Source organism: Bombus affinis, chromosome 7 (assembly GCF_024516045.1).
Source record: "Bombus affinis isolate iyBomAffi1 chromosome 7, iyBomAffi1.2, whole genome shotgun sequence".
In the NCBI taxonomy this organism is placed as follows: domain Eukaryota; kingdom Metazoa; phylum Arthropoda; class Insecta; order Hymenoptera; family Apidae; genus Bombus; species Bombus affinis.
Window position 1 is genome coordinate 625145 of NC_066350.1, and position 20897 is coordinate 646041.

The 20897-nt window shown below is 35.2% G+C and overlaps 1 protein-coding gene across 1 annotated transcript in view; it reads right to left on the bottom strand.

Annotated features, from left to right (window-relative positions):
* The window catches only part of LOC126918398 (HIRA-interacting protein 3), a 96358-nt gene that overhangs the window by 27235 nt on the left and 48226 nt on the right, over positions 1–20897 (bottom strand). Inside the window, exon 3 of the mRNA XM_050726267.1 lies at positions 18018–18148. Coding sequence (XP_050582224.1) covers positions 18018–18148 — 131 coding nt within the window. The remainder of the gene's footprint in view (positions 1–18017; positions 18149–20897) is intronic.

Consider the following 20897-nt stretch of genomic DNA (forward strand, 5'->3'; position numbering starts at 1 on the left):
GTATTATCCATAATATTCTCGAGGATATGGTATAGGCCTCGTTTGCACTTGCGTTTGGACTTTAAAATCCATTGTCGAATATGCCACAACTTCCATTTGTGTTTGTGATCAGTCGCGTGCGATTCCAAAATATATGGAATACATACCTACTATATCCACATCCAGAACAATCGCGCACGGTTGAACATCATTTTGCTGCTAGAAGTGTGAGAACTACTCATTGAAGATGTTTTAATATATGATAATACTAAGTTATAATATCTTTAATATAAATAATTAATATTATAACGATGAGAAGTTTTCTATCGTGATACTACATATATCAAATATATTAATATTTGACAGAAACCAAAAATTTAATTACTTTATTCATGTTCCTCAGCTTTACCAACAATTTTTTCGTTCAGTATTAATAGCTTTTCGATATAAATAGGTTACAACTTTTTATACGGAATGTCATGAGAGACTGATTAATGTGTTAAAAAATGTATGGTTCTATTAAAAAGAATGAAGCTGACCTTCATTCAGCATCGCGTGTAACTAGTCGCACGTGGGAAAGAGCCCACAGTGTACTAGAAATGAATTCGAGACTTTTATTTGTAAACATGTAGTCGTCGACACTTCATCTTGCAACACAGGAGTAAAAATGCTTACAAAGAAATAATATTCCTACTTATAAAAAAATTAATTAATTTGAGAGCTCGAAAATAAAACCTTTTTCAATCATTGCTCATAAGAGCAAACTACAGTCGATTAAAGCTGCTTCAGTATATTTTCCACGACTCATTTCAATCAAAATTCCTTATTGCACGCGATCAAGCTCGATTGCTGCTCCTTGCTGAAAATCGCACCGGTCTTATGTAATATTTCACGATCTATTTTCTAAACACGTTGGCCTGATATATATCCAATTAGAAGCTTGCGTCGCTTTATTCAAGAGTCGCGTGCTTTGTTTCTCAAAAATTTTTCTTAAACTTAAATATAGTAGTCTATTAAAAATAATAGACTATGAAATATTGTAACAGAAGCTCAAAAAATTTTTGTTTTAATTTTTGTTTTATTTTAAAGTTGCTACACGAGCGAATGTTCGTAACTATAGAACTTGCGAATTATCACTTAGATATTCTTTGAGAGTCATCTACGGAATTCGAAGATACTTCGCAGATACCGTTATCAAAAGGGAACTAAGAAATCTGCTTGATCAGTGTCAAACGACGATGTTACTTGCGACGCCTCGAACACGTTAGCGTTCAAATGTCGAAAGGAACAAGGTTCGACATGAAAAAGGCAGGTTGAACGGGAGCAAGGAATACGTGAAAGATCTAAGCGAAACGACAGGTACTCACATATGTACTTTGCTAATTTTGTAACGATACGTATGTATACAAATAACTACGTAGCATTTCTTACCGATGTTACATCATGCTTCTCTAGGATAATTATATTCTATAAACATCGATTTGTTTCACGCAATCCACTTTCAAACTGTTCTGAATAATTGAAACTTCTATTTTGTTTTTATAAGTTTCGCTCTCGATCAACTTGTTAGTTCCACTACATTAACGCCTACAATGAAAAATCGTATTTTTTATGTAACTAAACGTAAGGTTTTGCGTTTTAACCGAGATTCAGATCATCGTCGGATGAAATTGTTATTAATCGAGTGAAAATTAATCTAAAACAGCGAAGCTATACGTAGAGATCTATATTTAAATATAGGTTTTAAGCAGCGTTGAAAACAATTGATTGTCGCATAAACCAACTATAGGGCACTCTATAAAATATTTCTCCTTTTCGATTACAGTTCATCGCAGCTGAAAGTTCATTACCGTTTCTACATTCATCAGCGAGTAATTTCATTATTTTATCGTGTGAATATGCCATATTGATTTAATTAATGTTTCTTACGCTTCTATGTCTGTGAAATAATTACTAATTAACCGACGATAACTACAAAAGATATACAAAATAATTTTGTGACGTTCCAATTTGTCGAGAAGCCATCCAACGAAGAAAAAAAAACACGGAACGACAAAAACAAAAATTATATTAATTATATATTATATTATTATATATTAATTATATATAATTAATATATTATAATATATTAATTATTATATTATATTAATATAATATATAATTATATATTAATTATATATTATATTAATACTCTCCGTGAGTAAATGCGACTTGTATTGAATTTGGATCTCAGAGCATCTAACGACGATCTATTCATCTAATCATGTCGCCATCGCAATCAAAAGCAAGCGACGTCGAAAACTTTTTCTATTACGTCGAATCGATTTAATAATAATATACGATAGAGGGAGAAAAGAACAACGCGTCAGTACTGCCAATTTAATGATCTGCTTTTTACAAAGTACACAGACGAGCGTTGTTTCACCCCGATGATATCATTTCCTGTTCTACTTTTTTATATACAAAAATAAAATTTTATTCAAGAAGATAATGATCTGTATGAGCGATTTATTTACATTATGACTGTTTCCTAACAAGAATATTAAGTCTGAAATGTCTTGGTCGAAATGAAATATATGTATATATCTAATATTCCTGCTTACGATAGGAATTCAGAAAAATGTGTTACCGTTTTGGAGACACAGATTTATGGCACACACGGTGTCCATATGACATCGAGGAACTCCATAACATAGCATAAATCATAAGAAATCATAAATTTGCAGTTTTAAAATTATATCACGATAAGATAAGATATGCCTGAGAAGAAGTTTAACAGCAAGAACTGTCCACTTGGAACTAATGGCCACAGCTACGTCCTAATAATAAAACTTCCAACATTTACGAACCTTGGGAAATTTGTAGATCGTTTTCGCCGCTGTGTGAAAAGCGTAAAAAATAAAAATTCTTGGTGCAAAACCTGAACAGTAAGCATTTTATTATCGACGTTTTCTCACGTTTCTAAGTCCTTGCGATAAATTGCATCAAGTGTTTCAGCGTCTTCAGCGCAGATAGGAATTTCCATTAAATTCGAGGCATCCACTGAATTAGTGGTTTGACACCTAAACATGGAAAAGTGACTATTCACATCTCTCAGCGAATTCATACCTTGTAGAACTAGGTTAGCCAAATCTGATGTGTTTCTGAGTGGAGAGAGCTGTCGGTTAAATGGATACCCAGCTTGGTGAGATTAGAATCGATAACGAAACGCTTGCCAAAACGGTTTTGGTAATACGAGAGTGCGATTTTATATTCCATTATAAGTTGTGACAAACGCATTTTAATATTGATTTTATTTAGATAAAGCTGATTTCTGGTGAAAGTTTCAGACATCATAAATCATTGTTTTACGTTAAAATGGTAAAGCAACACGAATGTCGATACACATAAATGTGAATTTATCGTCTGCATTGTATTTATTAGGAAGAGTCGTGAGAGATTTCAGTCTAGATATGTATTTATTTGACATCGAGAAATTAGCGTCGTTTAGTTCGTTTCATTTATACAAAAGGTTACTAACTATAAAGCATTACGAATTAACGTTTTGACATTGGGACTTAAAAAATTTGACATAAAAATTTTTCGAAGTTTCATAGCGTTATATAGTGATACCATCCGATGAAGGATATGTACATTAGTATCCAAATCCACGTAATGTACTCGATAATAGATAGATGTTTAAGGGGAAGAAATCGTGCCAAGTTGATTTCTTGGCTGGAACAGAAATATGATAACTCAATTTTAAAGAGAACGGTATGTGCATATATGTATCTCCTATGTGAAAAGGTTACGGATGTTCCGTTTTACATAACTTCTCGCACACATCAAATATCATTTTCTGAATAAAAATTCATTTCGCTTTATATGCATACTTCTTATCATCGCGAATAGAAGAACATTTTCTCATTTCTATAGAAATCTGTAACAAAAGCGATAGAGGATTCTTCGCGTTAATGCGACATATTTTACCCTTGACTATCATGTGCGTTGGGCAAACGAACAATTTGTCTTTTGAGATACGGATTAACCGGAAGGTCTAAGGCAAATAAGTCTGAAGTTCGAACTGTGATGACAACGGGAGAAACGATAATAAAATGTATTACTGTAATCTTGGAGGTAACGTGTCGTTGTTCGGTCGGAAACTGACGTATCTTCGATTACTCGAGAATTGCATTATGCACTTGAGAGTAATCGCTTGGTTAAAGTTTCGATAATTTGATGTTGGAACACAGAAACTCGTTTCTGAAACACATTGTTTCAGAAACACATTGACAAATTCCAATGATCGATAAAAGTTCCTGCGTGCTTAGAAAATTCTACTTCGCCTATGGAGAATTTAATGACAAACGAGAAACGTAGATCGAATTATTGGTGTGATCGACGACCCTCGCTACGATTCAAAATTATTAATTTTATCCGTTAAATTCTTCTGCATGATACTTTTACCTAACGCAGAACGAATAACATTAACTCACATGTACCCACTATTCATTGACATCGCGATCATGATTCAAGAACAAAATTAAATATATAGTATATACTTCACCAATGCAGATGGGTTAATAACCGCATTAGTACTAGAAAAGTGAATTGCTTTCGTTAATTTGATGCGCAACGTATCGAGAACATTGCCATTATAATCGATGTGTGATGAAATGCTCGAGTGATTGCAACAACGAGGTCAACATTAGCGGTGGTAAACCCTGAAGATACGCTGGAATTGCTGCTTAACAAAATCGTAAGCGTTTCTCGATGAATTATGCATTTCCTTTGGACCGCTCGTGGATTCAGTAGTTACAATTTAGTTATGATCAGGCGCCATATAATCTCGTATTATTATACGTCGCGTAATAGGTTCTCGAAACTTCTACGTGTACGAGATACTTCGTTAAGTTACAAAACATATAAAAATAGTTTAAAATAATATTACACAACAAATTATTTTATAATTCTTTTATATGCATACTTTTATAACTTGTTATGTGTAACGCGTTATATTACGTAGCGTGCACGCAGTTTTAAACTTGTATGATATGCTTTACCGCATTATTAACGAGAAACATCGATAAAATGGTCGTCCGAACCACGTTCGAGATGTTAACTCTCGTCGCTTTGCGGCATCGTTTCGTTTCCTGAAATGCGTATAGGTCTTCAAAACGTTTCTGTCGAGCAGAAATTCATTCGTCGGTGGATAGAAAGAGCAGAACGGATGAATCATTCCTGACATCGATTGTAGGTCGAAGAGGCAAGAAAGAACGAAGGAGAAGAATTCAGATCCCATAGTCGGACGGAGTTGATGAAGAAAAATAGCGACCCGATAATAGAAAAGGAACATTCCCTCGTGCTTTTTTTCTCTCCTCGTCCTTTATTTCCGTTTCTTTCGTTCTTATCAATGATTTTATTTAACTGACCATCTTGCTTTTTCTTTTTTGTCTCCGATTCTTTCTTGAATCTTGATTCCATCTGTTTCTTCTAGAACGGCGTTTGAGTTTCGGTTGTTTTCTGCCAGTAAATATCAATTCAGCGTTTCCCGAACGGTCTTAAAAACTCACCTCTACATCGATTTAACGATACAAAATTTCCATTTCCCCCCCATTTTACGAAATCCGTAGCTGGATAGCAGCATACCAATAACTTATAATGGACAAACTTAATAAAAACTTTTCTAACATCCGTTGCTATACCCTATACGGTACTTTGTTTCCTGCGTCTCGAAATTAATGTCACTTCTGTAACCTTATCCGTTCCATTTGTCAGCTCAATTTTTCCGGTTCCCTAGAACGCATCAATTGCGCTCTTTGCTCCTTTGCAATACTCGCCCCGCTTCCTCTGCTTTTAACCTTCTTTTCCTTTCACTCTTCTTCAATATTTTTGCATTTCTCCTTTTCCTCCTTTCGTTTTTCTCTCTTGATGTTCTCCCTCTCCGTTTCACCGATTGCAGTCCCTCCTATTTTATGTATCTGTCTCTGTGACGAGTTTTCTTCTATGCACGTGTATCAATGGCTGCTAGCTAGAGCGTGGGCACAACCAAAAGAAACTTTCTCGCGGCAATGCAAACGTAGCGTAGGAACAAACGGTGCTTGTAATAAAGGATACAAACATTTGCAGCTGCGGCTGCAGCGCGACCTACACAGAGCAGTGCCGGCCAACGGATATGTGTACGTACATACTTTTGATAGCATTCAATATGCGATCTTTTGTTACCCGTTGTCGAGAAAGAGCCCGTTTCGTTTATAGCGTCATCCTCTTTTCTGTATTTTTTAGCTTCTGTTGTTTGACTTTACGTCCGCAATAAAGGTGCAAAAACTTGGATCAAAATCAATGCGTTTCCGCGGATTGATTGGATTAATCGCCGTAGGAAATTTTATCTTTGGTTTTTATCGGAGTCACCGGCGTCCTTGCGTGTGCTAAGTCCATAAAAATACTCCTTACCTTGTACTGTATTTTTAGAAAAATTTCAGTAAGTGGGACAGTGTACCGTCTAATTTGGAATAGTTTATGAATTTTTTATTCGTCTAATAAAGTTCTAACTCTTTTTCGAAATATAGTTTTAATTGCATATCTAATATTTTAACTATGAAAAATCTAGAATAAAGAGTCCAGACGTTAAATCGGTTTTCTTTTTTATTTAACTTAATATATATTTATATATTGGTATATTTGTTATGTACTCGAATGTAAAATAACGGCTTAATCTCCGTTTTATAACACCATAAAGATTTTATTAACGGACTCGCAAACAAATCCACTCGTTTTAAATAACAGATCATAAAAGACATCACAATACGTAACAAAAGTCACGGTCTAAATATTGGAGTGAATAATGACTACAATAAACTGATTACTCAAAGAGAAGAAAATAATGCAAACACGAGAATAAATATACAAATCAAAAATAAAATAACGTTGTACCTGTAGTTCTGTGTTTTATAATATCGTAGCACGCGACTCATAGTATAACTACATAAATGAAAGTGTAATAGTATACCTATATATTTATGTGTATAACTAGAGTGCGAGGCAACTTTCAATTTTACTCTCTGTACTTTTATATTTTCTAAGATTCGATTTTCTTCACTTTAATCTGAATTCAAAAAGAAATAGCGGGTCGTATAAAATTCTGAAATCTCGCAACTGCGTTCGCTCATTCTGCAATCGGATCTACTTTGGCAGCGAAATTATTTTCTCGCAGAGATCCAACGCGGCGTTAATCAAATATGACCGTAGCAGTCTGAAAAACGCGGCGTAAGAATTTATAAAAAGAACCGGTCGTGGAAAACGAAACACAAGGAACCTTAAAATTCATTCTCATTCATTCTCATTCTCATTCTCGCGCCTGCTTCCCTCGTCGACTCGTGTAATGTATTTACAGCAGGAATTTTCTACAGATGCATCGCGAATCGATACCAGAGCCAATTGAATTTTTACGTTTCTCATCGATTTCTATACTGAACGAAACAATACAACATAGCATATAAATCGGAATTAAAACGAATAAACTTTCCCTGGGCCTAGATTTATTCGCACGACACGATATCGAGCAGTTAAAGTGTATTTTATTAGTCCACGAATAATTGGATTGGCATGCTCTGTAATACGTCGATCGTTGTTAGAAGAAACGCGGCGACTTAAAAGTATTTTCTCGCGTGACACCCTCCAATCCGTGTAGGATTTGCAACTTACCCCTTCAACTTCAACGTCATTTTCTAAAAGCACACAGGGAAGCCTGGTTACTCGACGCTTTCCCCTGATTGCTCGTACTATCGTTTAAGGTATGGACGTTGGTCTTTTAAGGAAATTAAAAAAGGAAAGATCGCGGGAAATCGCTTTGCAGAAAATGTTTGTTGATAAGTCCGATACGAAGTCGATTTAAGGACTTCACGAACGAAGAAGAATGTTAAGCCTGGTTTCTTTTACGTGAAATAACATTATTCATAACGTAAACCTTCTTTTAGAAAATATTTCGTTTCAATAATTCAGAATAAAAACTACGAATCTTCGCGTGGAATCATTGACGAGAGATCAAATTGCTTATCAATCATAAGCTTGATTTACAGTGGAATATAATTTCGTCAGAGATTTATCGATCATTGAATTTCGCGCTAATCTCTGCTAGTAATGAATTTTCATCACGACTGACGACATCAAGATCGATGTTGATATCTATGTATATGTGTATGATAAGTGTATCCTAATTATCGATTAATGTACTGCAGCTGTGGAATCTAAACAAAGAAACACGGTAGTTAATTCCATTAGACCCGATACACAGCGTCGCAGGCACTGCGATGCCGCTGTGCCATTGTCGTAGGCTAGGTTAGGTCCTAGTAATGGGTCGGATCTTAAGGCTATTACGCACTGTCGGCCAATCGCCGGCAACCATGTTGAACTCATTGAAGTAATCAGCTGGTACGCGGCTAGTCGTCGAGTTTAGTCATGTTTTTTGGTCGCCCGGAACTCTGTTCGTAACGTTTCTTCGATAAATGCGATCTTGTAACGGTCGATTTAGCAGAAGGTTCTCAGCTAGAAAACGTGTATTATCAGTTAATAGGTTATTACATAAAACCATACCGAGCGCGTGTCTAACAAATTGGGCTATGGACTTACACAAGTCGCTCCAACAATAACCATTAGCTATTCATACGGATAGCACGTGATGCAAGATATTTTGTTTCTTTGTACGTAGCGCTTGTATCGTACGCTGTGTTAGATATTAATCTGGGCATTATTTCACGCATTAGGCTGGTACATATCAAATGTCGTTTCTCGATAGTTTAAATTTGACGAACCAATATTATATATCCATAAAATACTGTCTTGTCGTCGATCGTTATTAACCATATTAAAGGAAAAGTATTCTGCCGTAGATAATACTCCTGCATTAAACATTAAAAAAAAAGAACACTAATTCGAGATCTTTCATTATTTCATCTTTCATTATTTGTAACTATTTTGTTCATTTCACTTCCACGCAAAATTGAACGCGCATTAAGGTAGGCAGAATAATATCGCGGCGTCGATAATTAACCAACGATGTAAATACATGATTTAGGAACAAGCGAGACAGACAATGACACACATAGCCCATAATTGCTTTTGCTCGTTATTTTCACTCTATTCTGCAAACCGCGTGTGCAGATGTTCGTGCGTATCAACGAACGTCTATCAAGTTTAACATCGCCAACTGCACTTTCAGACACCTTCTATTTTGCGCTCATTCGGGTCATGCGTTTCGAATTTTGACGTTTTAATAGTTAGTAGCATTTCAATTCACCATAGAGATTATGAATCCGTGAAATCTCTTCGATATGTTTCTCGAAATATTTATTTATAAATTGGATGGTTGCAACTCTGATCGAGAAACAGTTGCCCTCGTTTCTCCCTCTTTGAAACTAACAAGTTTATCGAACAAATTTTAAGATTCCGAATTTGATTTTGAAGCTTTTTGATATTATCGCACGATGTTTTAGGCAGCGGAATTGAAGTCGGAATCGGAGTTCAGAAGGAATTTCTAATCACTGGAGCCGGAGGCGAAGATGGTAGAAAATATACCGACTCCGACTTCGCGTTAGTAAATTTTACAAAAATCAAAAATATGCACGAAATTATTAACACTTGTAATAAAATTATTTATATATTGATAAAAAATACTTTGTATCTCTGTATTTATAAAAGTATAAGATATAGATAATCCTCTAATATAGTAATAATAATAAGTAATATAGAACGTTTTAGGCAGCGGAATTGAAGTCGGAATCGGAGTTCAGAAGGAATTTCTAATCACTGGAGCCGGAGGCGAAGATGGTAGAAAATATACCGACTCCGACTTCGCGTTAGTAAATTTTACAAAAATCAAAAATATGCACGAAATTATTAAAACTTGTAATAAAATTATTTATATATTGATCAAAAATATTTTGTATCTCTGTATTTATAAAAGTATAAGATATAGATAATCCTCTAATATTAATAATAAGTAATATAGAATAATAATAAGTAATAATAATAATAAGTAATATAGAACGGCTGTTACATTTCTATGAGATCTCGTGTTGTACAAAACTATAAATATTGAATTATAAATATCGAGCTTACTGTTTTTCACATTAGAAAGAGAATTTATATAATATATTTTACCGTATATAGCAAATATCTTTCTTCTTTACTTTATCTTCATCAATTGTTTCCTTTATTTGCTTTCATTGTTAGCATAGTTTTCATTTTTCATACTCTATATAATATATATGTAAATATACTGTTTACTAAGTATTAATAATTTAATTATTTACATACATATGTTGTATTTTCGAGCTTTCGCGGAGAGACGCGGTCGCGAGAAAACGCGTCAACGGGAGAATCGTAGATTCCCGTTACGATTATAAGAATCGACACCACGAATAGATCGATCCCCTTATTTCTTGTGGGATAATAGGGGTGATTGACGTGGTATAACACTGCGATTAACAGGATTATAAAATTTGTATTTCCAACGCTTGATACACTGAAGAGTTACATCGTTACGTATGATATACAGGACGTAGACGATACTTTGAAATACGACATTCCGATAGATGAGCACTGAATGTTCTTTTGTAATAGAGCACGGCCCTTACAGTTGAAAATAAGAAGATGAATTTCGTGATGTAGCGGAAGTAGCGATTGAACAGACTAAATATAGATAGAGCACAAGTCTAATGATGAGAACAAGTTTAGAGCATAAGTTGACTGTTCTGTAGGTCCGAGAACAAGTGAAGTTCGTTCTTGTGTGATTGCGGAGGAAAGCTCGGTGTGGGTGTGTCTTTCGAACTAAGGACGTGAATTCGTTGTTTACACTTTTCGTTAGAAAAGTGAGGGTAACGATCCGCGATGCCCATTGGTTATAGCTAACGTTAATAAATGAAAATCGGAGGAGTAAGCCTCCTACCGACGTGGCTAGGGGTTGGCCTTGTTCATGGGAAAAACCGGCTTTTCTGTTACACAAATACCCACCTTTTGCGGTAGGTCACTACCCGCTTTCCCTGTAACTTTTAAGAGCGCATAATAAACCCAAGGACTTTTCTAAAACCGGCTATAAACCGAAAAAATTTCTAGTATTAGAAAATCCTTCTCACGGTGCCTAGAGTTCCTAGAGGTCCGAGAGTCTCTATAGCTCAGACAGTTCCTACATCTCTCAGAGTTCCTACACTTCCGGCTGTTCCTACTGCTCCGACTGCTCCTACTTCTACTGTTTCTACGTCATCAGGAGGGTCGCTATATTGGTTCACATAACCGACGAACAGTCAAAGTCAACATATACACGGATTCTCTCATCTACGAATAATCCTTTTCTTAGTTACCTGTATCTTAATCAACGGCGTTACTAATTTTAGTGTCGGACGACGGCAGCGCAGTGGTTAGCGCCCCCCCCCCCCGCCGAAGTTTTTCTATACCTAGACGAAAGAAACTATCTCCAAGACCAAAATAACATTCCAATAATTTATCATATAAAAGAAAAATAGGGATGAAATGAATACAATACGAGGAAGACTTAGATGGACGGACTGCAGACACTAGGTGGAGATACAACATGGCCCTCCCCCAAAAAGACACAGAAGACAAGCACAGAAAAAACATAAAAAAATATTGGTGGATACCGAAACCATAATAAAAACAAGATAAAGAGCCACAGAACGGCAATGCTCACCCTATAAAATTGTAAATATGTAAATAAATATTGTAATAATTCCACAGGACACCCCTCCCCTCCCCTCCCCTCCCAGTCCACCTTCTCCCATCCCTTCCCAAATAGACTAACGAACTGTCCTGTTTTTGCGACCAGGCTTTCAGGAACAGAAATGGAAATATCGTACATAGGCACAGCGCAACAGTGGCTTAAATTTAAGTTACAAAAGTAATCTTAAAAAAAAAAAAAAAAATGTAATATTGCATGGCTATGTCGTACCGTCGCGTATCGGTACTTTTGCCTGAACCACCCCACAACCAGAATTCAGCGTTTATTATGGAAAATACAAATATGTAATCTGGTGATAATAAACAAATAAAAAAAAAAGTGATTAGTGCCTTAGGTTACGAACGTTCGGAACCCGGGTTCGAATCCCGGCGACCGGAGTCCGATTTTTCTTCCACGCACCAAAAAACGGAGGAAAAATCAGCAGTACCCCGGCAGTGACATCTACAGCCCCTAGCGACAATTACTCTGGACGAGGCCCAGCAACTACAACTATCACGGACAACATATATATCACCTCAGTACAAATTGTTGGAAATATATATTTTTATAACTCTGTGAATCACAGCGTTATACTACAACAACCACCCCTATTATCCTAACCGAAATAAGAGGATCAAACTATTCGTGGTGTCGATTATTACAATCGTAACGGGAATTTACGACTCCCGTTGACGCGTATTCTAGCGACCGCGTCTGCCCGCGATAGCTCGAAAATACACATGTGTTGAAACAATGGCGTTAAAAAGTTAAAGTTTTATGGTGGCTCCTTGGATTTATCGAAGGTCGGAAGGACGGTACGTGGACCGTTGGCTGTCAGGCAGCGCGGAATGGAGTGCAAATGTCTTGCGCGACATAACGTATGTATAATTAGTATGTCAACAATTTATCGTAAATGTTGCTCGGAGTCAGGATCTGAGTCAGAGTCGTAGTCGGAAATAAAAGGAGGAATCGGAGTGGGAGTTGGGAATTTTGATTGTGCACTGCGTAGCTTTAATTTTAGGGTCGATACAACTTCGAAACACGTCCGCAACAAACGTTCATGCTACGTATCTTCACCAGAGATTTAGATCAACTAGTAACTACCGTTACTTACGTGGCTGAATAAAATACAAGCCTTCTAGCAATGATCACATAACTTTTTGAGTCAACCGCATCCCACGCGATACACTCTACGAAAAGTTGTCCGAACAAAGTTTGGACAGCGCGAGATAATGTCACGAAGGTAACGAAGCGTGACTCTACCGTACAATTAGCTCGCTGGCGGATAGAATGGATTACCCTTTCCTTTTTTACACGTGCTACCTCTTCCTCCTTCGGCCGACCCTTCAAGTTATATCACAGCACACGAATCATCTTCCGATCACACGAGTCGAATGATACGAAAGCGAGTTTCTTCTTCCTTCCTTTTTTAGCGTTTCTTTATATTCCTCTTCTTTTAAAAGCTAACGATCAATTATTTAATTCGTGCCATGCTTTTGACAAAGAATACGCGATTGTCCATTTGGAATTAATACTAGCGAGCTTCATGCGATGTTCCATGAATTCCTAGCGAATGAACGTCATAGAGCGACGTCCATACGAATGTCGATGAATCCTGTCTCTCGTCGTTGCGCCCAAAAAAATTTTAATTTTAGTTCGTACAAGTAATATGCACTTTTGATGAATTTTTTTCTCCTGAATAACCTGCATACTCCGTAAATACAAAATTGTTTTCTTACATTCTTTAAATCGCTGGACAAATCTCGTATGAAACAATTACGATTACACGTTTTTGCAAGTATGTACTATATCTATTACAGCTATGTAATTCGAGATATAAAAATTTCCTGGATGTTTATAACAATGTTATAAACAGCAGTTGTGGCATAATTACGGACGTAAATCTAGTTATAGTAATGAAAAAATTGGAACTTGAAGATATTGTTTTTGTTGGAGAAATATTTCGTCGGATTATTTCAAGGAACAAAAGCTAACATTGCCTTTCTCGTGTTTTCTGGTGTCTCGATTGCTTCGGAAGAAAACTTGTTGACTGTGTTATTTTTTTCTGCACTTCGCTCACTCCTCAAAAGTATGAAGAAAAGAACAGACTCTATTTCACGGCTATTGAAAACCAACGTATCATACAAATAAATGAAAACATTTGCCCGCTTCCCATTTGAATAATTTTTTAGGTATAAATATCATATACTTAAACATACATTTTTTTTTCTTTTATGCGCTTTTCGAATTAAAATTGGTATATCGTTGTTATCAACAACATTTCCTGTCGTAAAAATGCATTCAGCTTATGATTGCTGGAAATGTATACGTTATACGCATGACCCATATTCGCTAGTCGAGAACAAAAGCAAAGCACGGTGACAGGATGCTATAGAGAAGATCAATCTTTATGAATCGCTATAAAATGTTTCAGCGCGGAAGAATTTCTACAATCCACATTAATATCACATTTTTCACATCGAAAAGTGATTTTTCATCGAGCCTGCCGCTGTATTGCATATACATGAATGCACGCGACTCATATAATCAAATCGACCGTAGAGTTATTCTACACTTATGGATCGGTGAAAACCCGTGAACAAATATAGCCGCAAAATTCAGCTTAACATTGAAATTCAAGGTGAAATCTTTTTCGTTACATCGTATTCTACTCATCATGAGTACTCATCATGATACAATATATCGATGCATACTCGTACACACGTATATATTGTATAGTAAGCATTAGCTATTGATAGAATAGCTAATAGAATATAGTTTTATAAAGATTTGAAAATCTTCTTATGTTTTAATTCTTAATTAAGTATGGATATCCGTATTCTCGCCATTATCGCAGATATATACTTTATCTGTTTAATTGAGAACAATTTCATTTATTATACGGATAATCTTCGATATGAATTGAATATATGTAACTGCTACGTTCGCTGCTCTACATCTTAGATACGTACTTTAGAAAAGTCATTTTTCTGAGCGACAGGAGGCTAACTTGGAAAAAACATATTTCAGAAAAAACAAAGCAACTAAAGGAAAAACTAAGAAAATTCTATTGGCTCACGGGCCGACGCTCCAAACTAAACATTCAGAACAAAATAACCCTCTAGAAGGCCGTAATAAAACCTGTCTGGACCTACGGAATCCAACTATGGGGAACAGCGAGTAACTCCAACATTGAAATACTCCAACGCTTCCAATCGAAAACCCTAAGATCCCTAATTGATGCACTTTGGTATGTTACCAACGAAACAATACACCGCGACCTCAAGATACCCACAGTCAAGGAGGAAATAGCAAGATATAGCTGCAGATATAGCAAAAGAGTCAACAAACACCGAAACCCCCTAATCACTGGACTACTTGAAACGACGGACCACATTCGCAGGCTGAAGAGACACTACCCGCTAGACCTAAACGACAGATTCAATTAGTTATTTAATAATGTAATATTTACTTATTTATAATACTTACTCACAAATTATACTTATCTATAATATGTATCAACGTATTATAAATACTAGCCATGTTACTGCGCCACGCCAGAAAAATTGCTGAAAATTCTCAACGCGAGAATTGATTGTAATTTAAACAAACAATAAAAAAAAAAAAAATTTTCTGAGCGATCGGTATTTCATAACACAAAATCCTAATCCTATAAGGTACCAGATCTCTCTGTACCTCGTCCATGATAAAGCAAAGTACATCCTTGACAATGCATTTTTGGTTCAAGCGAACAACTTAAATGGTTCTCAAGATACAAGACTTAAAAGCGTAGCGCTAAAAACCGAATGGCGGTCGAAATTCAGGAAACGAACTGACCCATATCTTTCCCTAGATATACGGTGGTAGTAGTAAAAAAGATGCTAAGTCAGCGTCTGTCGCAGACCAGGCCGCGAACACGAAGCTTGCGATGCAATAGGTCGAGGAAAATGCATAAGAGAGAGAGTGAGAGAGAGAATCGTGTGTACGAGTAAGAAGCGAGCAGTGTATTGGTCGAAATTACGGTCGGCGACAAAAACTGGTATCAGTGTAAAACAAAAATTACTTTGAAAGGTAGAGTTTTTCGTTTCTGATCTGGAGATTTTAAGTATTGTAAACGCGTATAAGGCGTATGGTAAAAGAAATCCCGCTGTGACCTGATATTTTTGTAAATAAAAGTGCATGTGTCATGAGAAAATATGTTTGATAAAGAATTCTAGCGTGTGAACGTATGTAGGTGTGTGTGTATGAGCGTGGAAAGTCATAAAAAAAAATAGTTGCCATGTCCAAAGGGCAAATGATCAAAGAATGAAGACTTGATTGAGCATAATAATTGTTACGTATAATTAAATTATTATAATCTATATCTACGTTTTATATCTTACACTTCACTGGTATATTTTTTATAATGAGCCCTATCTGTAGATATAGTTTTAATAATTTTTTTTATATTATCTCTGCCAATAATATTTCGTTTCGAAATAGATCGCATTTCAATAAAAATTCAAAGAAGCTACAACGCTTGCTATTACGTGAAAAGAAATCTTCGATAAGAAATAGTATTACTTTTGAGGCAATATCTCTTTATTCTTTTAATCAGGATATATCGTACATATCCACTAAAAAAGGCAGGATTCTTCTTTCCATCTGCATTATGTCGCTAATGGAATTCAAGTACTTATAAATTTCAAGCGAACGGATTTTGAGGAACTTAACAAACTTCGCAGAAACGTTCCCCAATTGAAAAAAGATCAAAGATCCATTATCGAGATTAAAAAAAGAGAGGAAAAACGAGGGAAAAGACAACACGACGATAAAGATGTTAGAAGTGTATCTACCTGATATCTGATTAAGAATTGGTCACGGTATAGTACGATATTACTTTCGATAATAGAATATCGATTTCCAATTAATCTCGAGAGGACGAACCATTGAATTTTAAACCAGCCGCACTTCAACGCCTATTATAATACATACACCATGTACCTATATGGGTTGCAACCTAGTTACGAAAGCAGAAATCCTCAATGGAATGGAAACTTAGACGAGGAAAGCCGAAGGAAACTTTAATGCCACAGTTTTCAAACAAGCTGCTACAGTCTCCAACTTTTTTCGTCTTGAGATTTGAAAATTTCAATCCCGAAAAATTTCCCTACGTTTCCTCATTTGTATTATGTTTTTAAAATGATATTCTATGCTGCTATTCGGTGTCAGTCGACATTACGTGTATAGTATCAAAACCGGAATTTGTAATACGAATACATTTATTATTTACTATTACAAATAAAAAAAAACTCAATGATCTTTATTTTCTTTTGTATTTGTTAGAAAATAGATGTGTGTACACCCGTATTGTACGAGCGAGGAATGAAGGAGAGGAAGACAAAAGGAAAACATGGAATGAATGAATGTGCAATAAAACAAATTCATTCCTGTTTGAGATGTATAAGAGAATAGTGCGGTGTACATTAATACTTCAAGTTATTCTGTTACATATAAAATAGTTATTCTGTTAATAATAAATATATAAATTTTATATTTAGTAAAACGTTATATATTATTACTTTAAGAGTATTTCTTTCCGTTACATGCGTATACACATATCATTGTTGATCCTCGCAGCAAAGGAGAATAAATTCTATCGCCACGTGGATTACAGTTGAATTTCATAGCGAATAAAAATACATATAACGATGTTTGATTATAGCAGATTGTTGCAGGTTGTATAGGTCGATTACAACGTTCTACTAATAACGTAGGATATTGGTTTTATTAAAATATAATTTATTAAAATACATTTACCGCACAAATGAAAGTTCGACTAGTAATGATGATATTAATTAATTAGTTGGTATAATACATTTCGTCAGAAAAATTTCACGTTTTAAAAACATTATCTAACTTTCTAATGGAGTTATGATATAAAATCGTATTACGTCTCTTTGCTCGTTCCTTTCCTCTTCATTTGAACGTTTCCGAATTTATTAACTAAATTCCCGTAAATATTGCTTGTTCGAGCGATGTATAAACGTATAAAATTCATTCTGTTTTTAATACAATCAGTTTTATCGCGTACTGAACGCATTAAACGAATAAAATGACATAGAAATGTCGAATTTCAAGTACCAATTCAACGCTCCTGTATAGTTCTTGTTCGTATCAAAATACTTTTTAAATGATAATAGAAGGGCTAAACATTCGGAATGCTTTTTCTTTTTGATATCTCTATTCATAAAATTATTCCATGTTTTCTTTTACCGTATTTTCGATATCCGTGTTAGCGAGTTTCATATTTTCTAAACGAATAAAAGAAATAAAATTGAGAACTCACCTTCTCCTCCATCTTGGAGACGACATTATCGACGGCATTCTCCGCCGATTTCGCAAGGGCTGTAGCTTGCTCCTTTCTCGACATGTGGCCACGGAAAGATGCCTGGATTTTGGTCGCCGCGTCGCAAAGCTCTGTCAACCAAAGAGAAAAGTGCTCTTAAGTTAATGTCGATAGACGAGCATAGGATCGATACGTTCTGGCCTTGTCAAGTCGAGGAACCGGGATTCCAAGTTTCAAGCTTTTTGCACTGACAGTATGAAAGTGTCTTCCCACGAAAAACTGCTTTGGCATTGAGGAAATTTATTTTTAGAGCGAAACGTGATTCTCAGAATTTTATTTATTTCGGTATATATTTTATTCAGAAATATCGCCGAAAAAGGAGAAATGTGGTAATACGGTATTGTGGTACAGCGGTTATGGTTATGTAGTGATATTACGTATGTGCCTGTTCATTATCTAATGTACAGGTAGTATTAAAAAATCTGCCTAAAATTTTAGAAACATCTAGTATTTAGTATGCAATGTTTTTTTAAAAATAGACTCTGTTATTTCATTTTGTATTTTTTAAGAAAATCTAGAAATCTCCTGCAGATTCAAGACAAGAAACAGGAAAATGGTTTTCACACTCACACAAGCACATCAGTCTCAGCGAGAGCCTGTCATTCGGAATCAAGTTTAACCACTGTTCGTTTCGCTGAATCGTGTCGACCGCTTTGAAAAAACAATGGCTGACCCAGTTCTGAATCGAGGATCAATTTCGAATTTGGTATTGTGCAAATTCAACTGACTTGCAGTTGATCCGTTCGCGAAATACAGTTGCTCCGAATTTGCACCGTGAGCAAAATCGTTAATTATACAATTATTGAATAAAGTATCCTCGACTAAACTCTCATATCGGTATAATACATTTTACGAGATTAAAAGATATCACTTACTGTTTCTTGCTTCTATATTTAGTTTTTATAAAAATATTTCCACGACTATATTTGGAAGTTTCTGCCGGAAAAATTAGTTTTCTTTACGGTCGAAATCGAAAAGCTGGAAACGAAGAGAAAATAAGAAATAGATCGACGGATGGTTGGTCAAGAAGAATTAAAATCGATATTTAATTATCGGCTATCGCGCTGTTAAATGGTCCATTTCTATTTTTTTACTTTTTTCGTATTGTTCAATGTTCGTAATCATTTCATTTTCGACCTAGCAGGATAATTTTATGCACATCGTTTAAATTTATTTTTCTTTTGTTACGTATGCTTTACCCTTCCTTTCAATCATTGATCTTTTCTCATTTTCTCATCTTGTCGAAGATAGATGTTTTGTTAATAACTATATTAAGTATGAAATTTAGCTTTTTATCAACTAAAATTCCAAGTTTAAAATTATAATTGTATCGAGAAAAATATTCTAATCGCATAGAGAGCAAGATTATTCTTATGTCTTGGAATTAATTTTGCATTAGTTAATCAATATTAGTCGATCTCTGTTAGTCAATCTTTGTCAGTCAACTTTCCTGGATTTGATCTATGTCAACGGACGTTTATGGATTTCTGTGATTTTGGTCTCTGTGAGTCAGTACCTATTAGCCAAGATTCACTCAATCTCTTCCTCTTCACAAGAATAAACATTGCCAGCGTATTTTTCTTTTTACGTTTTAAGCAACGAATAAACTTGTCTTCCATTTTTGGCAAGTTATGTAATATCCTCCATTTTACACATTCTATTTGTACATTATGTCTGAAGCAAAACGTTGAAATATCGTACGTCTTATATTCCACAAGCTTATAACATAAAATTACAGTCAGAGATGAAACCAAATTTTCATACAAATACGGTCTGTCTTTGTTCTATTTCCTCGATCCATGCTACGAATATAACTCGATATTATGAGCTAAAGTATAAACTTTGTGTTTTCTTATTCTTCACCCTTACATCACGAAATGACATACTACGCAATATATGTACAATTGATCAATTTTAGGCGATAAAATATGGTCGACATTCCAATGAGAAATTACAAACCACGTAGTCAAATAGCATTCGTGGCTAAAAATTTCTGAGTCCGTACCACAGTTCCGTACCACATCTGTAAATAAATATTAATTAAGATTCGTATTTTGGCCAAAACCATTCATGTTTCATCGAGAACGGTCGTCAAATTGTCTAATTTCGATTTCGTCATCGCTGGTATTTCATCGTCGTTAATGGACGCTGTTACTCTACATTATTTCACGGTGCTTAGCCTGTCGGTTAGGATTATTTCGCGTTTCATGAACCGCAAAGTTAAAGAGGCTTTTGATGAAAATTTTCTATTAATTTTATCTTTTGTGAAACGACGAGTGACTAATTAGTATCGCGATCAAAGTCATCATCGTTTATTGTTTACTGCATACGGGAATAATCCACTGGAATATACAAAGTTAATATATATGATTATATATATATAAATAAACATTACAACCATTTACAACTAAAACTAAAACTATGATACAATGAGGTACGGCATAATGACTTTCTGGTATGTAAAAAGAAGATTCAAAAAATATATCAATCGCAGAAAATGCATTATAAATATTAATGGTCATGCGATTTATGCCGATGCGATAAGCAAACTCAGTGTTATGCGATTGAACATAAATAGAAAATTTCGTGGTACTGCAGATTTCTCACTGGAATACTAATTTTGAACCTCTCCATAATATCGGGGCGCTCTACGAGATCAGTAAACACTTTGCGTACAAATAGAATAAGATGAAGTTTTGTTTTACTTTCCAATGTTGTGAAACCAAGGTTATGAATTTATTAATAAATAAAGTGGCATATCAAAACAATGACATGAAAATTTTACCGAAGGTTCATTACGATGTACAGGGTGTATAAACA